This window comes from Littorina saxatilis, linkage group LG13 (genome assembly GCF_037325665.1).
Source record: "Littorina saxatilis isolate snail1 linkage group LG13, US_GU_Lsax_2.0, whole genome shotgun sequence".
Classification (NCBI taxonomy): domain Eukaryota; kingdom Metazoa; phylum Mollusca; class Gastropoda; order Littorinimorpha; family Littorinidae; genus Littorina; species Littorina saxatilis.
The window spans coordinates 20,731,133-20,758,202 of record NC_090257.1 but is presented as its reverse complement, the minus strand read 5'-3'; the positions used below and the strand labels follow the sequence as shown (position 1 = coordinate 20,758,202).

The following is a 27,070-nucleotide window of genomic DNA, read 5'->3' as shown; positions in this document are numbered from 1 at the left end:
CAGAGTTGATCACAACATGTTGCATTAAAGCGTGTGACAAAACTTTTGCATGCAGTAATCTGGTATTGGTAATGTGGTTTTGTGGGACTGTTTCCTATGCAGTGAGACTTTTGAAGTCTGAAAGCAAAGACCAACATGTGTACGCGTGTGTTTCGCTATTGCATGAACCAAAGAATGAAAGAGTGATGAAGTAGTAGGTACAATGGCATAGTGGACATATGCCTCAGTGTGTTATTTCTTACTCTCTTGCTATTTATTGTGTTTGTAGAATTTGTCTTAACCTGTTACTGTTATATGTCAAACTGCAGCAAAAACAGCGCTACATTCAGCATAATTATTGTTTGTATATTGTACTATACGAGTTATTATAAGTGTTGACAATGGTTTGTTTTTCTGTTGTAGTGTTGTTCTTTGGTGTGCTTATATTTATAAGCATTATCTTCCATGATCACAGCTGTTGTTTCTCCTCGGTTATTAACATATCATTTTGATTTTAGTTAATTCCTCCCTTTTCTGAGCCACTGTTCCCTAAATCCTGATATTAATTCGACAAAGTCGACTTCATGAAGCTCACTGCACAAAGCTTTGGGACTGATTTGTAAAAAGACTTTGCAAAGTCTTCGAGAAGTCAACTTCGGGTTTCCCGCAGTGGGGCACTGCGGTTATGAAATTAAAGGCCCCTCCTGTTTTTGGAACCGCAGGAGCTTGCTGTTAGGTAGATTTTTGGTTCCTCTTTCCTGTCATGCTCTCTTTTTCTTCATGAATTCTTTTCTTTTTTCTGCCTTCTTGCTCATTCACCTGTATTTTTTCCAAAAATCTCTTCTCCTGCCGCTTGTCTCGCGATTCATGTATAGTTTAATCTGTTAGTGTTCTGATGTAAGTCCAGCAGTAGATAGGTTAAGCCTATTTTAACATACTGGAAACTGGTAATCTTCCAGTAGGCAGTGATGTACATTTTTCTAGCAGCCTTTAGGACAATTGTCCTGAAGACTGAAAATCAATAGGACACAGTGTCCTGAGATTGCAATTTCAATAGGACAAAAACACGACTCGTAAAACCGCATTTAAAAAGATTTTTCAGTTTAAATTCTCGGTTGACGTTGTTGTTGGTTCAGCTGAAGCCACAGTGGCTGGCGAACGCAGCATGGACATCAATGTCTGCTGATTTTTATCTGCTTTGAGCTTTTTTTTCGGACCCATGTCGTTTCTCTTTCGTTTTATTTTCGTTCGAACGCACAACGGTTTTTCCGGATATTATGACGAAAAGTGATGCCTTGCGCATGTGCGAACATGCACGGGTGGTTCCCATTGGTTTAAACGATTTATTGCTGAGCCAATGAATGCACTCGAGGCACCATATGGGTTCGGTTTTCTTTTTTTCTTCTTCATCCAACTTGAGGATAAATTAATTAAAAAAATCAGATCCCATATATGGTGCCTCGTTCACTCAACAAACTGGTCACACGCAGTGCATACTTTCGCTTGGCAAAACCGAAACCAGCTTTCCTCACGCAGTGTTTACTTTCGCTTGGCAAAACCGAAACAAGCTTTCCTCTTGAAAATTGAACAGTCCGCATGTCCGCTTCATTGTCAAAAACGATCGGACCCTTGACCACTTCTGTAGGTTAATCGGACCTGTGTCCTGCTGGGGTTAAAGCTATAGGTCCTGGGGAAATTGGATCGGTCAGAGACCGGAGACCGACTAAAATGTACATCACTGAGTAGGTATTAATTTAGTTTTACTAAAGCCTGCTGGGACACAAGTAATGGGTTAGTGCATTTGTAAACAGGAATCGCTTGACAAGTGGCCCCCTTCATCCCCCCCTTCCTCGTCCTGATATGGCTCTGCGTAGTCGGCTGGACGTTAAGCAACAAATAAACAAACAAACAAACAAACAAACTTCGGGTTCAATTAAGGTAGGCTTTACTCTGCTACTCAGATGATGTTTTTGTTTATTTCTGGTAGGCTCATTATTGAACTGGTTCAGCTAATATGAAATACAACTTTTAGCTACATTATCTTACTGAAGTATCCAGCACAAGTAGTGTTCTCGGCAAAATTTGCTATTGTATCCTCTGAGACATCAACTTTTGCACACTCTTTCCCTTGTGAAATCACCGTTAAAAGCAAAGAGATTTGTTTGAACTGTTGCAAGAGCAAGATGGTATTATATATTTGCATTGAATTATGTGAATAAAACAAAGACTTTCTTTTGTGCAAAAATGTGACTGTGGATTTATTGGCTACAGAACAAGGTTAACAGCTTTTACTGAGTTTTACAGCAAGTGAAGACAGTTTACCAGGTGATCAGTTCTCCTGCAAATCTTTTTCACAGGCTATTGTTTGTTGTACAACGTTTTAACCATAGGGGTGAAAGTCACCACTGTCAAACACATTGTTGCTTGGTGACCAGTAAAGGTTTTTGACACACAACTGAAATAGATGGTGCTTTTTACATTTAGTCAAGTTTGGTCACTGTCACACCCTCATTTTTCAATTAACTTGATTGAAATTTTGGCAAAGCAATCTTCGACGAAGGCCGGGGTTTGGTATTGCATTTCAGCTTGGTGGCTTAAAAACTAATGAGTGAGTTTGGTCATTAAAAATCGGAAACTTCTAATTAAAATTATTTTTTTATTAAACGATCCAAAAACAATTTCATCTTATTCTTCGTCATTTTCTGATTCCAAAAACATATACATATGTTATATTTGGATTAAAAACAAGCTCTGAAAATTAAAAATATAAAAATTATGATCAAAATTAAATTTTCGAAATCGTTTTAAAAACTATTTCATCTTGTTCCTTGTCGGTTCCTGATTCCAAAAACATATAGATATGATATATTTGGATTAAAAACACGCTCAGAACTAGAAAGTTAAAACGAAGAGAGGTACAGTAAAGCACAGCGCAATCGCTACCGCGCCAAACAAGCTCGTCACTTTCGCTGCCTTTTGCACTAGCGGCGGACTACGTTCAGTTTCATTCTGTGAGTTCCACAGCTTGACTAAATGTAGTAATTTCGCCTTTCGCGACTTGTTGTTGTGTCTTGTGTGCTGCTTTTGTTCGGCATTGCTATAGTTGAGAGTATTTTATGTACACTACCGAGGCAGCATGTGTAATAAAACACCCAAAAGTATCTTTATGAACTTGATGACTGGTCTGTTGGCTGTGTGTAGTGTTTTCAATTTTTTCATCCATGTTCAGAACGTTATTTTTTTTTTCATTGGATGGTTTAGGCAGCGTTTGATGTAAACATACATGCATGAGAACACACATGCACTGACACACACACAGAGGTGCACATACACACCCACACATACATGCTTGGCTTAGAAGAAAAAATGTCAGTTTTTATAGGTAGTGGAAGAGTTGGTTTTCCTTAGAAACACCATAGACCATTTATCCTGGACCGCCAACTAGCTCTCTCTCCGCTCTTTCTCTCTATTACGAGGTAGCGGCCTCTCGCATTTAGGAACCTACGCTTACATGGCCTTTCAGAAATCAGGGGGATGTCATATCCGGTGTCGATTGTAAACATGGACGAAGTTGCCGAGGTAAGTTCTGAAAATGCTAAAATAAACTCAGCTAAAGTGCATATGGAACATGTTTTTCAATGAGTTTTGTTAAGTTTAGTTTGGAGTTTTGGAAAATCCAGTTCATTGTCACCTCCCATTGTCACAAATAACTGGAGCGTGCTTTCTTTTCACCGTCTTCGAATTTCAAACCGGACGCTGAGCGCCCCTGAAAGTCGAGCGTCGTAACCTCGAAGGGTGACGTGACGAGTTGGCGGTCCAGGCTATTTGGTCTATGGAAACATTGAGGCAAGCTACATGTGACATTGTAGGCTTGCCTCAGTGTTTCTATGGAAACAAGGGAATGCTACTCTTCCACAACTCATACAAACTTGACAGTTATATCCTAACATCGTCTATTGTAAACATTGCAGTAGAAATGGCAAGATTTTTTTTTGGAGTGATGTACATTTATTTAAACACAGGTTTTGTGAGCTGGCTTTCAGAGCAGTTTTCTTTTTCCTATTTTTCAGTCTTATTTTGTTGCTGTCAGCATGCCACTGTGTTAGTCATTTCTGCCATCTTTATCTCAGGATTGCCATATTAATTGTCTCATACATTGTCATTCATAACTAAGTGTGTTCTAGTAGTTACAGGCATGGGAATTGAAAAAAGTAAAAAATGCTGAACATTTGTAAGTAAAGCTCAAAGTCGACGGCACAAAGCGCCTAGCCTTACTTGGGGGGTCTGGGGGCATACTCCCACGGTAAAAATGTTCTCCAAAGAACCCAAATTGTGCAATTTGGTGTCATCTGAGCTCCAAGTTTGCCATTAAATTCAGTTTTCAGAACCATTTTTGCCTCCCCCATTTATTTTTTCGGCAGAAACTTTAGCTTTCACGGCGGAACAAAATAAAAATTCGGCGGAAATTTGCCTTTCGGCGGACTTTGTTTGTTTGTTTGTTTGTTCGTTCATGGGCTGAAACTCCCACGGCTTTTACGTGTATGACCGTTTTTACACCGCCATTTAGGCAGCCATACGCCGCTTTCGGAGGAAGCATGCTGGGTATTTTCGTGTTTCTATAACCCACCGAACTCTGGCATGGATTACAGGATCTTTTTCGTGCGCACTTGGTCTTGTGCTTGCGTGTACACACGGGGGTGTTCGGACACCGAGGAGAGTCTGCACACAAAGTTGACTCTGAGAAATAAATCTCTCGCCGAACGTGGGGACGAACTCACGCTGACAGCGGCCAACTAGATACAAATCCAGCGCGCTACCGACTGAGCTACATCCCCGCCCCCTTTCGGCGGACATTTCCCATGCCTGTAAGTTGGAATGTGGACAGTTTTACAGTGGCACCCCCCTTTTGCAACCTTCATTAAGCTATAAAAAATCAGGTCTTAAAATGGAGGTACACGTAGTCTTAAAATGGAGGTACACGTAGTCTTAAAAGGGAGGTACACGTAGTCTTAAAAGGGAGGTACACATAGTCTTAAAAGGGAGGTACACAGTCTTAAAAGGGAGGTACGCGTAGTATTAAAAGGGCGGTACGCGTAGTATTAAAAGGGAGGTACACGTAGTCTTAAAAGGGAGGTACACGTAGTCTTAAAAGGGAGGTGCGCGAAGTATTGAAAGGGAGGTACGCGTAGTATTAAAAGGGAGGTACACGTAGTCTTAAAAGGGAGGTACACGTAGTCTTAGGGGGGGGGGGGGTACACGTAGTCTTAAAAGGGAGGTACACAGTCTTAAAATGAAGGTACATGTAGTCTTAAAATGGAGGTACATGTAGTCTTAAAATGGAAGTACACGTAGTCTTAAAAGGGAGGTACACGTAGTCTTAAAAGGGAGGTACATGTAGCCTTAAAAGGGAGGTACACGTAGTCTTAAAGGGGAGGTACACGTAGTCTTCAAGGGGAGGTACACGTAGTCTTAAAGGGGAGGTACACGTAGTCTTAAAAGGGAGGTACACGTAGTCTTAAAAGGGAGGTACACGTAGTCTTAAAAGGGAGGTACACGTAGTCTTGGGGGGGGGGGGGTACACGTAGTCTTAAAAGGGAGGTACACAGTCTTAAAATGAAGGTACATGTAGTCTTAAAAGGGAGGTACACGTAGTCTTAAAAGGGAGGTACACATAGTCTTAATAGGGAGGTACACGTAGTCTTAAAAGGGAGGTACATGTAGCCTTAAAAGGGAGGTACACATAGTCTTAAAGGGGAGGTACACGTAGTCTTAAAGGGGAGGTACACGTAGTCTTAAAAGGGAGGTACACGTAGTCTTAAAAGGGAGGTAAATTTACAGAGGCTGTGAACAGAACCTCTGAGAAAGGAGGGTCTTAAAATGGAGGTAAATTTACAGAGGCTGTGAACAGAACATCTGAGAAAGGAGGGTCTTAAAAAGGAGGAATTCTTGAAATCAGGGGGTCCTAAAAAGGGGGCTTCCACTGTACATGTACGAGTTTTAATTCATAGGCGCACATCTGCAGAAATTACAATAATACATTGTGTAAAAATGTATTAAATTGCACACATGAATGATAGTGATCCAGGATGTCTGTGTGTGATTTGCATTTACCCATTCATGTGTGTAGTCTGTTTTGAAAAAGATGTTCAAAGAAAAAAACCATTGAGATGCCTTTTTTGTTTGGTCTGGTATTGTGTGTCTCTCAAACCGTCTTTGGTTGACTCTTGGTTCTCTCTCTCTCTCTCTCTCTCTCACTCTCTCTGTCTCTCTCTCCCTCTCTCTCTCCCTATCTCTCTCTCTCTGTCTCTCCCTATCTCTCTCTCTCCCCCTCTCTCTCTCTCTCTCTCGTCTGTTTTCTCTATCTTTGTTAAATAAAGTTCCATCATCAACTCATGAAAAAAATCTGCCTTAGATATGGGATACAAAACACATTGAAACAGTAATCCAGGAAATCAAAGTTTTTTTTTAAAGATTTTATTTTTTAATCAAAATAAGTATTAGTACTAATAGACTAAAAATGTATTTACTGTACACAGGACTTTAATTTTGTAAAAATTTCAACAAGGTACCGTAAATGCACATAACTAACGTGATAGCACACACCATGAATTGGCTTATATATAAACACTTGTATATAACTTCTTTTGTAAACAGAATGTACTTAACAACACGAGAAAAAGTGTACAATTGAAAATGTGAGATTTCAAAATGCAGGTTCATTGCACTACAGAATGTCAACAAAGAGAAAACAACATTTGTAAAGGAATACTGTCTACTTATTAAAGGTACTGTACATTCCCAGGGCAAACACCAAAACAAAGTGAAAAACCTGAAAAGCCAGGGTTCACGGCGGTGCCCCCTAGAAGCCGAGGCTTTTTTTTTTATTATCTTGTAGGGACAAAGAACAAAGTTTTACTTTAAGAAACCGGATTTTCCGGTTTTAAAAGTTTTCAAAAACCGGATTTTTGGCGAGAACCGGAAAGGTGTTAGCCCTGCATTCCTTAACGTGTAAGTGATCATGTTGATCACCCCAGATCTGTCCAAGCATTTACACAGGATAGGAACATCCTTCACTTGCACACATGCCAAAATTCAACAGGCTGGCTGCTTCCTGTGCACCAATTAGGATTTGTTTTTACTAAGGCTAAGAAAAAAAAATTCAATGTTTCCAAATCCCCGACCGAACTTTTTTTTTCTCCCATCCCTAGATCTGTTAATTGTGGACCCTTCAAAAAAAAAAAAAAAAAAAAAAAAAAAAAATGGTGACAAAACTTGATTTTGCCGACTTTACAAGAAAAGTCAATACTCTTCTTTGACATCCAGGGGACACAGCTTGCATGATTTCCAGCCAATAAAATGCCAAATGCGTCAGTGTCAATTAAAAAAAACACCAAACACCTTCAATTAAAAAAAAAAAGAAGAAAGAGAAAAAAGTCATCATTCTACCAACCTTTTTTTTTTTAGCCTTGTCATCGGCAACAATCATTTGATATTTTTTTTACTTAATTTTGTGGGCAATGCTAATGTTAATTTGCTAAATTAATTCAGTAAAAAATGCCCACTGACACTGTGCACAGAATGCTGCCAGGCTGTTGGCTGTTGGTTCTTTCTTTATTTGGCGGGGGGTAAGTGAAAGGATGCTGTTATTCCGTGTGAAAACCTGGACAGAACCTGATGGTGCATGCCAGAAGGACGGTAGCTTTAAGGCATTGTTCTTCACACATCCCACCCACCAATCTAAGCATTATCTCCTTTAAAAAGGACAAAGTAATCATAAGTCAGAGTTACTTGAGAAACAAGTAAATAAACAACAAAACAGAAAAGCAGTCTCACACTCCCAGTTAAAACAAGAAGGGCAAAGCCCATACGACTCACATGCTTTACACATTTTTCCTACCAAAATACATGTGACCTTGACCCAAGGTCAAGGTCATCCAAGGTCATGCAACACAAAGCTGTTAATTCAAGACATAGGAAGTACAATGGTGCTTATTGGCTCTTTCTACCATGAGATATGGTCACTTTTAGTGGTTCACTACCTTATTTTGGTCACATTTCATAAGGGTCAAAGTGACCTTGACCTTGATCATATGTGACCAAATGTGTCTCATGATGAAAGCATAACATGTGCCCCACATAATTTTTTAGTTTGAAACAGTTATCTTCCATAGTTCAGGGTCAAGGTCACTTCAAAATATGTATACAATCCAACTTTGAAGAGCTCCTGTGACCTTGACCTTGAAGCAAGGCAAACCAAACTGGTATCAAAGGATGGGGCTTACTTTGCCCTATATATCATATATAGGTGAGGTATTGAATCTCAAAAACTTCAGAGAAAATGTGAAAAATGTGAAAAATAGCTGTTTTTTAGGCAACATTTATGGCCCCTGCGACCTTGACCTTGAAGCAAGGTCAAGATGCTATGTATGTTTTTTGGGGCCTTGTCATCATACACCATCTTGCCAAATTTGGTACTGATAGACTGAATAGTGTCCAAGAAATATCCAACGTTAAAGTTTTCCGGACGGACGTCCGGACGGACGGACGTCCGGACGGACGGACGGACGGACGGACGGACGACTCGGGTGAGTACATAGACTCACTTTTGCTTCGCATGTGAGTCAAAAAGAGCTTAACAAAAATGTCCGTTGTAAGTTCCAAACACAAAATGAAAATGAGATGATAGTAAGTTATATAAGGTTGGCTCCTTTCTCATTCAAATGCTTTTTTTTCAATGTTAAAATATAAGGTTAGCTTAATTCACTTCAGTTGCAACAACAACAAACAAGTCGCGTAAGGCGAAAATACAACATTTAGTCAAGCTCAGTCGAACTCACAGAATGAAACTGAACGCATTGCATTTTTTCCGCAAGACCGTACACTCGTAGCATCGTCTGTCCACCGCTCGTGGCAAAAGCAGTGAAATTAACAACCAGAAAAGCGCGGTAGCGGTTGCGCTGAGGAGGATAGCACGCTTTTCTATATCTCTATTCTTTTTAACTTTCTGAACGTGTTTTTAATCCAAACATATCATATCTATATGTTTTTGGAATCAGGAACGGTGAACCGACCAGGAATAAGATGAAAATGTTTTTAAGTTGATTTCGAAAATTTAATTTTTATCATAATTTTTATATTTTTAATTTTCAGAGCTTGTTTTTAATCCAAATATAACATATTTATATGTTTTTGGAATCAGAAAATGATGAAGAATAAGATGAACGTAAATTTGGATCGTTTTATAAAATATATTTTTTTTTACAATTTTCAGATTTTTAATGACCAAAGTCATTAATTAATTTGTAAGCCACCAAGCTGAAATGCAATATCGAAGTCCGGCCTTCGTCGAAGATTGCTTGGCCAAAATTTCAATCAATTTGATTGAAAAATGAGGGTGTGACAGTGCCGCCTCAACTTTTACAAAAAGCCGGATATGACGTCATCAAAGGTATTTATCGAAAAAAAGAAAAAAACGTCTGGGGATATCATTCCCAGGAACTCTCATGTAAAATTTCATCAAGATCGGTCCAGTAGTTTGGTCTGAATCGCTCTACACACACACACACGCACAGACAGACACACACATGCACAGACAGACACACACACATACACCACGACCCTCGTCTCGATTCCCCCTCTATGTTAAAACATTTAGTCAAAACTTGACTAAATGTAAAAACACCAAAACAGAGACTATGTATGAATCCCTTTGTGTGACAAATAGAGAATACTACATGGCTTGCTGTACTGTACCAGATTTACACAGTTGTTTTTAAAAATATTGAACTTCCAAAGCCTCGTGCAATCTCTTACGTCAAAGCAAAGAAACGTCACTCTGGAAAGCGTAGCGTGACGTGTTAGTTCTAAAAGTTCATCGAGGGGATTTAGCGAGCGCATTTTTTTTCTCCATAATGACATTTGTCTTGGTGACTTTGGCATCATAAGCTGTGGAAAAACAGATCCGTGCCAGACTTGCTTGACATGACCTCATTTACATGATATACACACGTGTGGTTTGAACAATATTCTTATGTAATGAGTGGTCTCTCTCATGTATGTAGGATAATCAAATATAGATGGTACTTGAGGCAATATATTACTGTAAAGACAATTTACCAACAATAACATGGACAACATTAAAACAAGAAGGGCAAAGCCCATACGACTCACATGCTTTACACATTTTTCCTACCAAAATACATGTGACCTCATCCAAGGTCTTGCAACATAAAGCTGTTAATTCAAGACATAGGAAGTACAATGGTGCTTATTGGCTCTTTCTACCATGAGATATGGTCACTTTTAGTGGTTCACTACCTTATTTTGGTCACATTTCATAAGGGTCAAAGTGACCTTGACCTTGATCATATGTGACCAAATGTGTCTCATGATGAAAGCATAACATGTGCCCCACATAATATTTAAGTTTGAAACAGTTATCTTCCATAGTTCAGGGTCAAGGTCACTTCAAAATATGTATACAATCCAACTTTGAAGAGCTCCTGTGACCTTGACCTTGAAGCAAGGTAAACCAAACTGGTATCAAAAGATGGGACTTACTTTGCCCTATATATCATATATAGGTGAGGTATTGAATCTCAAAAACTTCAGAGAAAATGGGAAAAATGTGAAAAATAGCTGTTTTTTAGACAACATTTATGGCCCCTGCGACCTTGACCTTGAAGCAAGGTCAAGATGCTATGTATGTTTTTTGGGGCCTTGTCATCATACACCATCTTGCCAAATTTGGTACTGATAGACTGAATAGTGTCCAAGAAATATCCAACGTTAAAGTTTTCCGGACGGACGGACGGACGGACGACTCGGGTGAGTACATAGACTCACTTTTGCTTCGCATGTGAGTCAAAAAAGAAATGTCGCTGGGCTAAATTTGAAATCTTTTTCCACATTGGTGGATTGACCTTAAAAGGTCCTTGTCTACATTTTTATACTGAAATCGCCATTTGACCATTAAAATGCAGAGTCTATTGTCTACAATTATCAACAATACACCCCCTTTCGATCAGGAAAGACGAAGCCAGTGTAGCCGTTTGAAAATTCATTGTAGTATTCCAGCGTAGTACTCATAGTAGGATATCCTTATTTGGAAAATGCCAAGTGCAAAACTCCTCTCAAATCCCGTGCATTTCGTGCGTTTAAAAAAAAGCGTGGACAGCGCTCCAGTGTCAAACTGTTGCTGCATTTGTTTGGGCGTGGCTATAAGCATAGTGACATGAATTTGATTGGTCAGTATTTTTAGGCAAAGCACATGTTCTCAGCAAACAGAAAACAAAATATTGGAAGCGTGAGTCACGCTACCCAAAAATAAAATCTTTTTTTACATATATTTTTTTTTCTATACCTTTTTTCCCCATGGTTCATTCATCATCTGACATAACTTTTTAGCGAAATCTAACCATAAGATTATTGAAAAAAAGCAAAAATGTAGACGACCACCTTATAATGCACAGTGGGAACCCCCTTTTCACACCTTGAATACTCTGAGATAAACTGGTCTTAAAGGTGAGAGTCTTAAAATGGTGGTCAATTTACAGAGGTTATGAACAGTACATCTGAAAAATCAAGGTCTTTAAAAGGGCGAAGTCTTAAAAAGGGGGGTTCCATTTTTCATCTGATTACACCAATCATTTACAAATTCATTTGAGACAATCTGTTAAACCCTCAAATTCATGGATTCAGTTTAAAAAAAACCATGCACAGCATTAACACAACAAAGACAAAATGCATCAAAATATACATGTACCGAAAGAAGGATTATTATTGTTTCCACAGCAGCAGCAACAACATTCTTTCTTTCTTTATTTGGTGTCTAACGTCGTTTTCAACCACGAAGGTTATATCGCGACGGGGAAAGGGGGGGAGATGGGATAGAGCCACTTGTTAATTGTTTCTTGTTCACAAAAGCACTAATCAAAAAATTGCTCCAGGGGCTTGCAACGTAGTACAATATATTACCTTACTGGGAGAATGCAAGTTTCCAGTACAAAGGACTTAACATTTCTTACATACTGCTTGACTAAAATCTTCACAAACATTGACCATATTCTATACAAGAAACACTTAACAAGGGTAAAAGGAGAAACAGAATCCGTTAGTCGCCTCTTACGACATGCTGGGGAGCATCAGGTAAATTCTTCCCCCTAACCCGCGGGGGGTAACACAACAAAGACAAAATGCATCAAAATATACATGTACCGAAAGAAGGATTATTATTGTTTTCACAGCAGCAGCAACAACATCTAAAGCCTAAATTATTAGAATGCAACAAACCGAATGGAAGGAATGCACTGAAAAAGTAATGTTTGAACAAAACAAAAATCACAGCAAAGTGAAACATCACGCAAACATCTTTGCCTATACACAAAAGACACTTTAGCTAACATACAGGGTGACCCCCCAAAAATGCCACATTAGCTCACAAACACATAATTATGCTTTCTTTCTTTCTTTATTTGGTGTTTAACGTCGTTTTCAACCACGAAGGTTATATCGCGACGGGGAAAAGGGGGGAGATGGGATAGAGCCACTTGTCAATTGTTTCTTGTTCACAAAAGCACTAATCAAAAATTTGCTCCAGGGGCTTGCAACGTAGTACAATTTATTACCTTACTGGGAGAATGCAAGTTTCCAGTACAAAGGACTTTAACATTTCTTACATACTGCTTGACTAAAATCTTTACAAAAATTGACTATATTCTATACAAGAAACACTTAACAAGGGTAAAAGGAGAAACAGAATCCGTTAGTCGCCTCTTACGACATGCTGGGGAGCATCGGGTAAATTCTTCCCCCTAACCCGCGGGGGGTTCAAACGACATAGCTGGTGTCAGCTGCACACTAAATTAAGCACAATATTTCCTTAGAACACAGCCATGTTGTATCGTGTCCAGGCAGGACGATGCTGAGATGAACCCATTGCGTAAAAGCCTTGATCAATCAGACAATCTACATGGTGATTTATATGGTGTTTTTTTCTTAAGGTAGCTATCTGTAGTATTGAACTATTGAGGCGCACAAGTAATGTTATGCTTCGCATGATTGTTTTCCATTCTTGGTCTTGTGCAGGTCGACTTTCTTCCCTGATTCTAGTTTTGCTACTGGTGATCACAGTCTATAGTATCTATTCCATCTATATCAACAACATATACTGTGATACCCGCCATGTACACTTTCTCTTCATAAAACAACTACGCCATGTTATCAACAACAACAACAATAACAATATTGAATAACAAAGATTCTCAACAAGTACAGACCATATATATATCGTCCTCGATCAATAACAAAATGTCACAAGCAACAACAAAATCATACATGTACATCTAACACACTTCAGTTCAACCTCGTCAACAAAATGTTTGGTTCTCTGCCACAGTCTCCGACTGAGTACAGTACAGCAGACTTCCACTAACTCGCGGTCCACTAAATCGCGAATTCGGCTATATCGCGGAGACCTCTTGGACCCCGAAAAAAACAGGACCGACCTTTTACAAAATTAGTCACGTAAAGGCCAAAAAATAGTACAGATCATGAAAAAATGTTCTATCATAACCACGCTATCTCTCTCTGGGTCCAATGGCCTTTTATCGTGCAGTAAATTGTCATTTCATCTTATCAGTCTCTCTCTCTTTCTCTCCCTCTGTCTCTCCAAATAGTGTTCTACGTGTGTCTGTGTTTTCAGGTTGTGTACATTATGGGTTGATCGAGACCTGCGAACAAAAGAAAAACAAACCTTTCACGCGCATGTGCCCCACTCAGTCAAGAACTTTCATGCCACGACCGCGAGTTAGTGGAAGTCTGCTGTAGTTAATTTAAAACTTGAGCCATATATAAATAATTTTTAACAACAGTAAACGGACAACAGCGCCACCTCAAAAAATATTTCCTGTTTTAATGTCTCATTAACAACCAACAACAAATGATCTTCAGATGATTGCATTGTAAACAAAAGCAGTGTCAGCTGATCACAAGTTCGGGTGAATAAATGTAACAGGCATCAAAGCTCATACGTGGCACATACCATTATTATAATTTCAATCTAATCACAGTTTCTTGTTATGGTTAAGAAAAGTAACCTGAAAGCAAAAAAATTGTGGGACAAAGCTCAACGATATTTTGGATCGATATTTATAGATACGGTCAGTGTAAAAAAATACAATTTAGCTTCCAAGAAGCCTCAATCTCATCTCATCAGGGAATTTTTGGTCAAGTTAAAAATGTATACCAACTGACATGTCGACACACAGCTCATAAAAGTTGGAACTTCACATCTAAATGCCGTACTTCAGTAAAAAAAATTTAAAAAAGAAGAAAAAAGTGAAGTCAAAACTTGAAATTTAAATTACATTTGATTATATTATGAGCAAGTTTGAAAATATCTGGCTGTCATATATTTGGCTAATGTGTTATTGCTGTTAATCAACTGCATTCAACAGCTTGGCTGCACGGCAATGGACAGAAGAGAAAGATGTAAAGCTGGCAGAATCATTGGTGTAAATGTGGACGGGGACTTCACATTTAGCAACAACTTTCAAGATAGTTTGTTGAAAATAGTGCTCACGATTGAGCCATTTAGGTAGGAAGATTTGGTCACTCACGTGCCAAATATTTCATCAAAACATATAGACTTAAATTTCAAGATGACCAAATTAATTCATATGGTGCTGAAGGGTGGGACAACACTTAAAAAACCCAGAGAATGGTTAAAAAAAAAACCCACACGAAACAATCAAAGGCCATATTATTAAACGAATACATAATTCCCTTCTGGATCTTGATCAGGATGCCTACTGGATGTTGGTTGTGAGGTTTACGTCACGGGAGCCGATTTCAGCTACATGTGACGGATGGTGTGCGCATCACCATTTTTCTTCTTCTGCGTTCATGGGCTGAAACTCCCACGTACACTCGTGTTATTTGCACAAGTGGGGTTTTATGTGTATGACCGTTATTACCCCGCCATTCAGGCAGCCATACACCGCTTTCGGAGGATGCATGCTTGGTATTTTCGTGTTTCTATAACCCACCGAATTCTGACATGGATTACAGGATCTTTTCCGTGCGCACTTGGTCTTGTGCTTGCGTGTACACACGAAGTGGGATGAGGCAATAGCAGGTCTGCACATAAGTTGACCTGGGAGATCGGAACAATCTCCACCCTTAACCCACCAGGCGGCCGCGCCCGGGATTTGAACTCACGACCTTCCGATCAAGAGGCTCATGTCTTATCTCTAGGCCACTGCGCCCGTCGCATCACCATTTAAAAGACCTCTTGGTACATGGTCAAGGATCCCCAGATCTTTCCGAAATAACACACATTCTGTCAAGATTTGGAGGACAACTATAGATAACCAAGCCTTATAAGTAAAGACGCTGGTGTAAGCCAACAGACAGATAGATCTATATTAAGACCAAATACCTTTGAAAAGCTACCTATCAGCCCAGATTTTCCCAAATTAGAGAATAAATTATGAAATAAGGCTGTTGTAATAACCCACAGAAAAAAAGTTGGCACGCAGAACTATCGGAAAAGTGCGGATCTGACCTGTGAAAACTGTGCAAAAAAATCAAACACTTCGTCAATAATCTATTCGTGTGGATCTACTTCTTACCAGTTGCGTGTCAAACACCAACACTATAGCTACAGTGCAGACAGCCACGACTGGTGTGAACACACACTGCAGTCCTCTGAAACAGCCACGGTAAAGACACCATGCAACCACTAGTTTGCACAAACATAACATTTTACTGCAAAATGCCTGCCACAGTAAAACTAAAAGTAGCCATAACTGGTTTACACACATCTCACATTTCCCTGCAAAATGCCTGCACAACAGTCAATAACTACAGTAGAAGTAGCCATAACTGGTTTACACAAACCTCACATTTCTCTGCAAAATGCCTGCACAATAGTCAATAACTACAGTAGAAGTAGCCATAACTGGTTTACACAAACCTCACATTTCTCTGCAAAATGCCTGCACAATAGTCAATAACTATAGTAGAAGTAGCCATAACTGGTTTGCACACACATCACAGCAGCTTAGTGCACTCACGGAACTGACACAGTTTCTGTTGCTATGTCGACCTGGGGCAAAAGTCGGTAGCGCTCAGGACGCCTGTACTCCAGTTTGACCGCCAGGGGGTAGCAGAGTAAGAGGATCCCCGCAAGCAGGCCTGACACTGTGCAGATGACTAACACCAAGTCAAACGAGCCGGTAGCATCCTTTACTCCACCTGTGCAAACAAAGAGAGAAACTGACATTAGAAAAAAATCAGATAAATATGTCATTTTGTTTTTATTCCATCGTATGCTAAGTACCTCTTCAGTGAGAGCGATATGAAAAGGAAGAGGGTTAATGAGCTTTGCATGAACTAGAGTACACCTATGTATTTTTTAATGCCAAGGTTATGAACACTCATTCCCCTTCACCTCTTAGCTCCCTCACATCCCCTCCCCCCACCTCCCTAACTCACACTCACTTTCCCACCACCCTGAATAAATAAGGCAGACCCAGGGACGTCCCCCTCAAGCCCCCAGCCTGTTTTATGTATACATATATGTCCAACTAGATGAATACCCGCTTCGCCGGGTACGGCTTCGCCGGGAAGAAGTAGAGCCGAATACCCGGCTTTGCCGGGTGTACGCCGGCTTTGCCGGCGCACCGTACGAAGGAAGGGAGATCAAACGCACAAAACACTGGAGAAGATAAGAAAGAGTTACTGGGAATGGATGTACAGAAAAACCAAAATCGGTTCAGCGCTGCGCGCTGAGAGCACGTGTTGAAAATTTTCGCCGGGAAGAAGTAGAGCCGGGTGAGTGGCGCACCATACGCGATTGGCGCCACACAAAGGAAAACTTCTAAAAAATAATAACGGGAATATGGATTGAGCGTTGTGAACAGTGACCTTCTAAAAATAGTAACGGGAATATGGATTGACGCCACACGAAGGAAGGGAGATAAACGCAAAACACTGGAGAAGATAAGGAAGAGTTACTGGGAATGGATCTGGGAAGATGAACAGAAAAACCAAAATCGGTTCAGCGCTGCGCGCTGAGAGCACGTGTTGAAAATTCTCATCGACCAGGTTGTGTCCGGGGTCTACCTGAATATGCCCACCAAATTTGAAGCAGATCCATCGAGAACTTTGGCCGTGCATCGCGAACACACACACACACACACACACAAGTCGTATATATATATATATAGATAGCATTATGATGCCAGTTAATTTTCACAGAAGTCATTAATCGATCTCAATTGGGGATCAAATTCAGCATGGACATGAAAATTACATTACACATACATGTATGCAAACGGTGTACGCACCAATGAAACCTATCACACTGGTTTCATTAAAACCATGGTCACCCTCCTACTGACAGAGTGCAAGGCGACACAGCTCTATATAAAACAATACAGATGGACACACACAAACGCACAATCACATACACCGATCCCATACACAGGAGCACGTTCCAACACAGAGGAGCAATACGCAGAATACGCAGATACACACAGCCACACACAAGGATCACACACAGGTTAGCACAACCACACAAGGATCACACACAGGTTAGCACAACCACACAAGGATCACACACAGGTTAGCACAGCCACACACAAGGATCACACACAGGTTAGCACAACCACACAAGGATCACACACAGGTTAATTAGCACAACCACACAAGGATCACACACAGGTTAGCACAACCACACACAAGGATCACACACAGGTTTGCACAGCCACACAAGGGTCACACACAGGTTAGCACAACCACACAAGGATCACACAGGTTAGCACAACCACACAAGGATCACACAGGTTAGCACAACCACACAAGGATCACACACAAGTTAGCACAACCACACAAGGATCACACACAGGTTAGCACAACCACACAAGGATCACTCACAGGTTAGCACAGCCACACACAAGGATCATACACAGGTTAGCACAACCACACGCAAGGATCACAGTTCACACACAGGTTAGCACAACCACACAAGGATCACACACAGGTTAGCACAACCACACAAGGATCACACACAGGTTAGCACAGCCACACACAAGGATCACACACAGGTTAGCACAACCACACACAAGGATCACACACAGGTTAGCACAACCACACAAGGATCACACACAGGTTAGCACAACCACACAAGGATCACACACAGGTTAGCACAACAACACAAGGATCACACACAAGTTAACACAACCACACAAGGATCACACACAGGTTAGCACAACAACACAAGGATCACACACAAGTTAACACAACCACACAAGGATCACACACAGGTTAGCACAACCACACACAAGGATCACACACAGGTTAGCACAACCACACAAGGATCACACACAGGTTAGCACAACCACACAAGGATCACACACAGGTTAGCACAACCACACAAGGATCACACACAGGTTAGCACAACCACACAAGGATCACACACAGGTTAGCACAACCACACAAGTGGAGAGCAGAGAGATATATATTATATATGCACAAAGACACATAGAGTGACAGACACAATCATCCCTACACATGCAAGATGATCAACAACACAAACATCCCTACACCTGCAAGATGATCAACAACTCAAACATCCCTACACCTGCAAGATGATCAACAACACAAACATCCCTACACCTGCAAGATGATCAACAACACAAACATCCCTACACCTGCAAGATGATCAACAACACAAACATCCCTACATCTGCAATATGATCAACAACACAAACATCCCAACACCTGCAGGATGATTAACACAGTCATCCCAACACCTACAGGATCATCAACAACACAATCATCACTAAACCTGCAAGATGATCAACAACACAATCATCACTACACCTGCAAGATGATCAACAACACAATCATCCCTACACCTACAGGATCATCAACAACACAATCATCCCTACACCTACAGGATCATCAACAACACAATCATCCCTACGCCTACAGGATCATCAACAACACAATCATCCCTACACCTACAGGATCATCAACAACACAATCATCCCTACACCTACAGGATCATCAACAACACAATCATCCCTACACCTACAGGATCATCAACAACACAATCATCCCTACACCTACAGGATCATCAACAACACAATCATCCCTACACCTACAGGATCATCAACAACACAATCATCCCTACACCTGCAGGAAAACCAACACAAACCAGGAAAAGCAACACAAACATCCCTATACCTGTAAGTACCAGCACTCACCTAGCAGCGGCTGCCCTATGGACGCCCCCACGCCCTGGATCAGCATCACCACAGCCAACAGACGCGGCATGTTCTTCAGTCCCACAAAGTCAATGATCACCACGGCTGCCAAGCTCACGTTGATCCCACCGAAAAAGCCGTACAACATAGTGTGGACTGCCATCCAGGCGAAGGAATCGGCGAAAATGAACAACCCGATGTTGACGCTGAGAGCCAGAATGCCGACAGCCTGCATCTTGTAGTGTGACACGAACGCTCGGTCTCCTATGAAAGCGGTCAATAGGCGGCCCACCAGGTCCCCGATGCCACAGAGCGAGACCAGGAGTGCCTTGTCGTACTTGGTGATGCCTTTAGCCAGGACCGCGGCAGGGAGGAACAGAACGAAGTTGAAGTATCCGAAGAAGGACAGAAAGTTGGTGATGGTGGTGAAAACGGCAACGTAACTCTTCATGACGGAGAAGTCGAACATGTCCCGGGCTTGCTGGCAGATCTGGCTGACCCCTCCCTGTTTCTCGCCCTTCTCCTCCTCCAACTCTTCGATCTGCATATCGTGCGCTTCGCCGAACATGGAGGAGCCGTACATGCTGAGGGGTCGCATGCACAGGCTGCCCGTGCTGGCCATGTATGAGTGGTAGCGCACCATTTTCTTGGGCGACCTTGTGCTCTCCTCCGAGTCCTTGAACGCCACCTCTTTCGAGGGACTTACTAGCGGAGAGTCGGCACTATCACCATCAAAAGTCAAGTTGTTTCCCTCCACTGCATCTTCCTCTAAACTGACGCTTTTCTGCACAACATTTTCAGCGCCATTGTTGTTTGCAACGACGCTCACGTTTCTATCGTTGACAGAACTGTCCACACTGTTGGTTTTATCCTCAGGTGATATTTTTCCATTTATGAGAAGATGGCCGTCTCCCTTGGAGATTTGATCCCCCTCACCCCCCGCCTCCTCCTCGTCATGCAGAGAAATGACCGCATCTTCAGGACTGGCCCAGAATGAAGGGGGTCGGAACAGACTTGCAGCAGCCACCACGTTAAAATACACTCCTGCCAACTGCAAAGAGATGGACATTGTCAAACCCCAAAACAGAAATACAATGTACAGTGGAAATTCCAATAACGGAAAATGTCAAACCATACAACAACAGTTGTACAATATACAGTGGAAATGCCAATCACAGATCCTCCGTTTTTTCAGATTTCATCCTTTCCAACATTTTGCTTTCCATGATTTTCTCAAAAACATCCAATTCTCCGGCCATTTCAAATCAAGACCTTATTTTTTTCTTGCAGTGACCTTGACTATTTGTTTGTTTGTTTGCTTAACGCCCAGCCGACCACGAAGGGCCATATCAGGGCGGTGCTGCTTTGACATATAACGTGCGCCACACACAAGACAGAAGTCGCAGCACAGGCTTCATGTCTCACCCAGTCACATTATTCTGACACCGGACCAACCAGTCCTAGCACTAACCCCATAATGCCAGGCGGAGCAGCCACTAGATTGCCAATGTTAAAGTCTTAGGTATGACCCGGCCGGGGTTCGAACACATTTGACTATGGCAAACCAAACTTTCACAATGTCTGAAGATCACCGAAACCTACCAGAGTGTAAAATCTAGTGTGAGAAAAAATCTAAGAAATCCTCAATATTAATTGTTTGGTCTACACGGCTCATTACTAAGTCTCCGGTGACTGCTCAGGTGAGCCGGCAAATACCACAACAACAAAAACACACACACAACAAAAACTTGATTTGCACACAACAGAAAGAAAGCTACTCTCTGATATCAAGAGAACACAACTTGTACAAGTTACGGCAAATGAAAAAACCCACTTCATCTCAGTCTGAGATCTGACCATGCTTTTATATGGCATAAAACCATCCATACACTTCTTTCTTTATTTGGTGTTTAACGTCGTTTTCAACCACGAAGGTTATATCGCGACGGGGAAAGGGGGAAGATGGGATAGAGCCACTTGTCAATTGTTTCTTGTTCACAAAAGCACTAATCAAAAATTTGCTCCAGGGGCTTGCAACGTAGGGAGAATGCAAGTTTCCAGTACAAAGGACTTAACATTTCTTACATACTGCTTGACTAAAATCTTTACAAAAATTGACTATATTCTATACAAGAAACACTTAACTAGGGTAAAAAGAGAAACAGAATCCGTTAGTCGCCTCTTACGACATGCTGGGGAGCATCCGGTAAATTCTTCCCCCTAACCCGCGGGGGGAATCCATACACTTGGTCATATACCAAAAATCAACACCCTGACAGCTTGCCGTGGTGAGTTGAAATTGTTTTGATGAATTGACTGTCTGAAAAGGCCACTCTTTGCATTTTAAAAATGATTTGATAACAAAAATTCCCCATTGTGCACAGGCTGTTCATTTTTGGTATGTGACCAAGTGAAGGGACGGTATTATCCCATGTAAAAGCCTGGCCAGATCTGAGACGGCAAGCCCAACTTTGTTCACAAGATTAAGGACTGTTCCATTTATTGAAACTCACTATCAGAATGCAGCCCTGAAGCCCATAGGTTTCCAGCAGGAACTCGATGAAGGGCGGCAAGGTGAACTGCCCAATGGACGACCCGGTCAGCGCCAGGCCATTGGCCAGCGTGCGTCGCTTGTGGAAGTAGTAGCCCATGATCACCAGGCAGTTGCCGTAGATCGTCGCATTCCCGATCCCTGTCCACATTGGCCAAGCAGGAACAAATTAGATCAATTTCATTGAGTTAATACAGGGAAACCCCCTTCTAAACCCCCCCCAATTTCTTCTTCTTCTTCAGCATTCGACAGTTGTGTCACTACCCCCCAATTTAAGACTCCCTCCCTTTTAAGACTCCATCCTTTGTAAAACCTCATCTTCTCTCCCTTTTGGAGGTCTTTGTTTGTTTGTTTGTTTGTTTGCTTAACGCCCAGCCGACCACGAAGGGCCATATCAGGGCGGTGCTGCTTTGACATTTAACGTGCGCCACACACAAGACAGAAGTCGCAGCACAGGCTTCATGTCTCACCCAGTCACATTATTCTGACACCGGACCAACCAGTCCTAGCACTAACCCCATAATGCCAGACGCCAGGCGGAGCAGCCACCAGATTGCCAATTTTAAAGTCTTAGGTATGACCCGGCCGGGGTTCGAACCCACGACCTCCCGATCACGGGGCGGACGCCTTACCACTAGGCCAACCGTGCCGGTCTTTTGGAGGTCATAAACGGGGGGTTCCACTGTACAAGAAGCATACCTAATCCCTGCGCGGACAAAAATGAAATCAATGTCCTCAAGTTAACAGTACAGTGGAACTTCCCAAATTTAAACAACACCCCCCACCCCCACCCACCCCCCTTTCAGACCTTGTTTTTCAGATTTTCTGTTCAGAACATCTGTGAATTTACCTTCATTTTAATCAAGACTCTCTCCTTTTCGAGACGTGATTTTCTTAGATGTTGCATGTTATGTGTCTGATTTTGCAAACAAGAGTCAACTTCAGCATTCTCCCATATCCTTTCGTAAGTCAGCCAAAGTTTAGGTGCACCCTCACTACACCAAGCAAACATTCATTATATCTCCGTGCTGCGGTGACATTATTGACATCAACAGGTTTCCAGTACCCGTCACCAATAAACTCACAATGAAACACACAAGAATCCATACTAAAAGAGCAATAATTTTTCTCTGGCTGCTGAAAAGGTTGCATGAAGCAGCACACACACAACCCGAGTACTGATACTAATTTTTGCTTGACTGGAAAATGACCCCCTTCATTGTAAAGTTATATACTTGCACAATGGCCTGCCAAATTCATCAATGACATGAATGCATTCCTCCATGGGAAATGCCCTGATCCTGACAGTAATTGCTGTATTTACGTCACTTATTGTATAATGTTGGTTAGGGTATACTAGTTCCTTCAAATAACCCCAAAGGTAACAATCTGGAAGGCTTGAATCGGGTTAGTTTGGCTACCGCTCAATTGCAAACCTTGTATTGTTGAGTCCATTCCCGAATTTGGACATTTGTTTGGAAATTGCACAAAAGCCAGATTATTTGACCTACAAACAGGCCACTTTGAGGATGGGTCATGCATAGGCTGAAAGTAATCTACAGCAGTCCCTCTCATGAACGGACACCCTTGGGCCATAGCAAAACTGTCCGTACATTGCAGGTGTCCGGTCACGGGAGGGGTGACCACACCACCCCCTCCCCCATACACTCACACAGAGACACACAAACAGGATTGAGTCTATGCTAATCACTTCTTGTGGCTACTAAACAATAACAATAAACTCCTAATACTTCTTTAAACATTCTGTAAAAATGATTTGCATGAAAAGTGTTGAAAAGAAGAGATAAAATAAATCCTCAAGGCAGTGAACACACTCACCATGCACTGACATACGAAAGCAGCCACACAAACACAGCACAGACCAGGAGCGTGTGCAGATGCTTTGCAAGAATAAGTTTGAAAACCAGTTTGAATAAATAGCAGCAGATAGAGCTGCATATGTCATGATCATGTAATTTATGTTCTTCTTGTCTGGCTTTATTGACTGCATGCCGACCATGTGGCATGGCAGTGACTTTTCACTCTTCAGTGGGAAATACACTGTACATAACACAGCTCCCACTCTCCCTCACTAATGCCTACCCCAAGCCGCTTTTCACTCTCTTTCGCTCAGGACCTTCATCGACTGTGGTTTCTGTTGTTTACGTCCAAAAGACAAGAATAAAGAGCACAGTGCAGTTTCATGTTGGCATCTTCGCATGTACTCCACTCCTGACCAAAACTACCCCCCCTCCTGATGGGTACACGTGCACTCAAGTTATCAGTGACTGTCATCACGCCATTGCGGCTGTGATCTTTGAACCAAGAGCCGGACTGCTCTGTTATCGATTTTGTTGTGGTGAAAATTTGACGATGGTCTGTCCGTACATTGGAGGTATGACCTGCTGTTGGGACCGAAAATGAGTGTCCGCGTCCACGTTTTGCAGGTGTCCGTTTAAGGGGGGGCAAATATAGAAGGAAAACACTCCGTGCCGAGCAAATGTGTCCGTACATGTCAGGTGTCCGCTCACGCCGGGGGCCATACATTGCAGGGACTGCTGTACAACAAATATGAAGTTAATCAGCCAACAGATGAAGACGTTATTAGCATTTTTGTGTACCTCCATTTTAAGACTCCCAGCTTTTTAAGGCCTGAAATGTTGAGAAGAGTTACTGTACCGGTGTTAAGACAGGAGGGAAGATAGTGACACTGACCGAAACAGACGCCCCAGACGGCAATGACGTACTCCATACTGAAGAGGAGACTGCCCAGCGCCATTCCCACGAAGCCGATGATGCCACCGATAATGATCACCTTGCGTACTGTAAAGATCTGACCCAACAGGATGCAGAATGGGGCTGTCGGAACACAAAGATCACATGATCATTGTAATAATAATAATATTGACCTTGAGTACCGTCAGGATTTGACAAAACAGGATGCAGAATGGGGTTGCCACTACACAAAGATGATTGTAATAATAATAATAATAATAATAATAATGATCAGGCATGGAAAATGATTGAAAGAAAAATCTCCCCTCCCCCCCCCCATCCCCCCCTGAATTTTGTTGAAAATCTGTGCAATCTGGTGCATTCTGGGAGTATGTTTCATGAATTTTACACAGCAAAAGAAACTGACCAAATTTAATACATGTTTTGTATTGCCAGTAACCAACAATCATTTTAATCCTTTAGCTGAATTAATATTCTTTAAACACACTTACTCAATTATCAAACCCTACAAGTGTGCAAGGTTTCAAAGCTCTAGCTTTAAAAACATCCAAGACAACCTTAACGTTAAGTTTTAAAGAAACAAACTTGACCCCGCTGTGACCCCAACATTTGACGAGGGTCAACCAAACTGGGGTCATTTCGTTGGATCATCAAACCCTAAGAGTGTGCAAAGTTTTAGATGTTTTGAAAAACATTGGAGATGACCTCAACGTTAAGTTTTTTGTCCACAACCGGCCGTCCATATAGACGGAGACATAATTATGAATCCTAATACTCACCAATTACTCAGGTGAGTCAAAAATGATAATAATAATATTAATAGTACATTTACATACAGTGTAAACCTCCTTTAAAGATCACCATATTTAAGACTTCCCCAAGTTTAAGATCTTTTCTTCTTTTTTTTCTGTTTATAGCCTCTGTAAAGCTACCTCCATTTTAAGACTCCCCCTTTTCTCAGACCTGATTTTACAGATATATCCGTACCCACTCATATGGCTCTATCTGACCAGGCACGGATATATCCGCTCAGACTGTTAGCTTCAGTCGCTTCCTGTAACATTCATCTAACGCTTGCATTCCAGCGTGTTGATACACAGTTACTTCACAGTTACTACAATTCTGAGTGACCTGCTGCGGCACAGCTGGTCTCGGCAACAAACAAAACAACTTGGTCAACATAGGTGGGGAACAAAGTGTTAAAAGAGGGGTTCCACTGTACTATAAAATGATCAAAATAATTTCAATAGTACATTTATATAGTACTTTTTGCGATGCTGGTCCCCTTTTGTGGGACAAAAAAATGTACAATTATTTAGTTTTAGAATCTTGTTCTTGCTGTGTCACAGAGACTATTCAAACGTAATTAGAGTATGAGTTATTGCTCTAAAATCTTCAAAGAAACTGATTATTTTCCTCTTTTTTTTTAAACCCGAACTCGACCCCGCCGCGACCTTCAAAGTGGACGAAGCTCAACCAGAGCAAAACACCAAGGAATGCAGAAGGAGAAGAAGAAACCCCCTTATTCAACAGCAGGTATACTATTCAGAGGTTGACTTACCAGCCAGAGCGTACACGATGGCCGACCCTCCCATCACCATGGAGGCCAGCGACGTGGACACATTGAAATGCTTCTGGAATTCCGGCAAGAACATTCCTGTGGACTTGGCTGTCCCCACCATGAAGAACACGCACACAAAGGAACCTGCAACAGTTGTAATGACACGCGTTAAAACATAAAAATAAGAATCAGACCAAACGCTTGCACGACTCACCGTTGTCATGCATTACATGAACCAGAAGCTGCTACTCTAGCTTCATAAAAGTTCAAAAAAATGATAAATCTCGTACTTATCAACCCCACTGTGACCTTGAAATTTGACCAGGATCAGTCACACTTGGGTCATGCATGTCTACATTTCAGCAAACCTCAGAAGTTTCAAAGGCCTATCTTCAAAACCATTCAAGAAAATTATCTTTTTCAATCTTTTTTACCTGAACCTGACCCCACTGTGGCCTTGAGATTTGACAAGGGTCAACCAGACCCAGGTAATGCCTGTAGTTCATTAAACCAGGGAAGTGTGTGAAGTTTCAAAGCTCTAGCTTTACCATGTTTAGATATATAAAATCTACACACAAAATATGTGACCCTCCACCACGAAATGAGTCGCATGTCACCTCGCGCGGTTCTGCGCTAGGCTTAAATATAAGTCCGGGGAGTGTCTGGTAACAGTGTGAGGGTCACCTTAGTCACAGGCTTATAACTCAAACAGTTTTCGCTCTTTTCTAAAACGGTTTTCACCACTAGATAGAGCATAAAAAACTCTTTAGGGAAATGTAAAAATATGAAAATCATGCAAAGGTGACATGCGACTCATTCCGTGGTGGAGGGTCACATATGGTCTCGCGTGCAAGAACTTTACAGGCCAGACTCCCCACCCATATCGCAACCCCGGCCATCTCCTCACATCTCTCATCCCCTCTGGAGGGTCACATATATGTAACATGTGTGTAAGTGTAAGGGCAGAGA

At 41.6% G+C, this 27,070-nt stretch overlaps 1 protein-coding gene and 2 long non-coding RNA genes across 4 annotated transcripts in view; 1 reads left to right on the top strand and 2 right to left on the bottom strand.

Annotated features, from left to right (window-relative positions):
- Positions 1-707: 707 nt before the first annotated feature.
- Positions 708-6,150, top strand: LOC138983856 (uncharacterized). The gene is made up of 4 exons (XR_011461283.1): positions 708-5,022; positions 5,345-5,413; positions 5,460-5,528; positions 5,578-6,150. It is a non-coding gene; the product is annotated as an uncharacterized lncRNA (long non-coding RNA).
- A 462-nt stretch (positions 6,151-6,612) lies between these two features.
- LOC138983859 (uncharacterized) overlaps positions 6,613-27,070 on the bottom strand; it is a 410,309-nt gene continuing 389,851 nt past the window's right edge. Inside the window, exon 2 of the long non-coding RNA XR_011461287.1 lies at positions 6,613-11,311. This is a non-coding gene — a long non-coding RNA (uncharacterized lncRNA). The remainder of the gene's footprint in view (positions 11,312-27,070) is intronic.
- LOC138983846 (monocarboxylate transporter 12-B-like) overlaps positions 14,630-27,070 on the bottom strand; it is a 36,891-nt gene continuing 24,450 nt past the window's right edge. The window contains exons 3-7 of one of the 2 annotated variants that reach the window (XM_070357188.1): positions 26,102-26,245; positions 24,520-24,663; positions 21,767-21,945; positions 19,254-20,304; positions 14,630-16,236 (exon numbers count right to left, since the gene is read on the bottom strand). In XM_070357188.1, coding sequence (XP_070213289.1) covers positions 16,052-16,236; positions 19,254-20,304; positions 21,767-21,945; positions 24,520-24,663; positions 26,102-26,245 — 1,703 coding nt within the window. In that variant the 3' untranslated portion in view covers positions 14,630-16,051. Of the gene's footprint in view, positions 16,237-19,253; positions 20,305-21,766; positions 21,946-24,519; positions 24,664-26,101; positions 26,395-27,070 lie in introns of those variants that run through there. The other variant, XM_070357187.1, reaches the window with a different exon arrangement.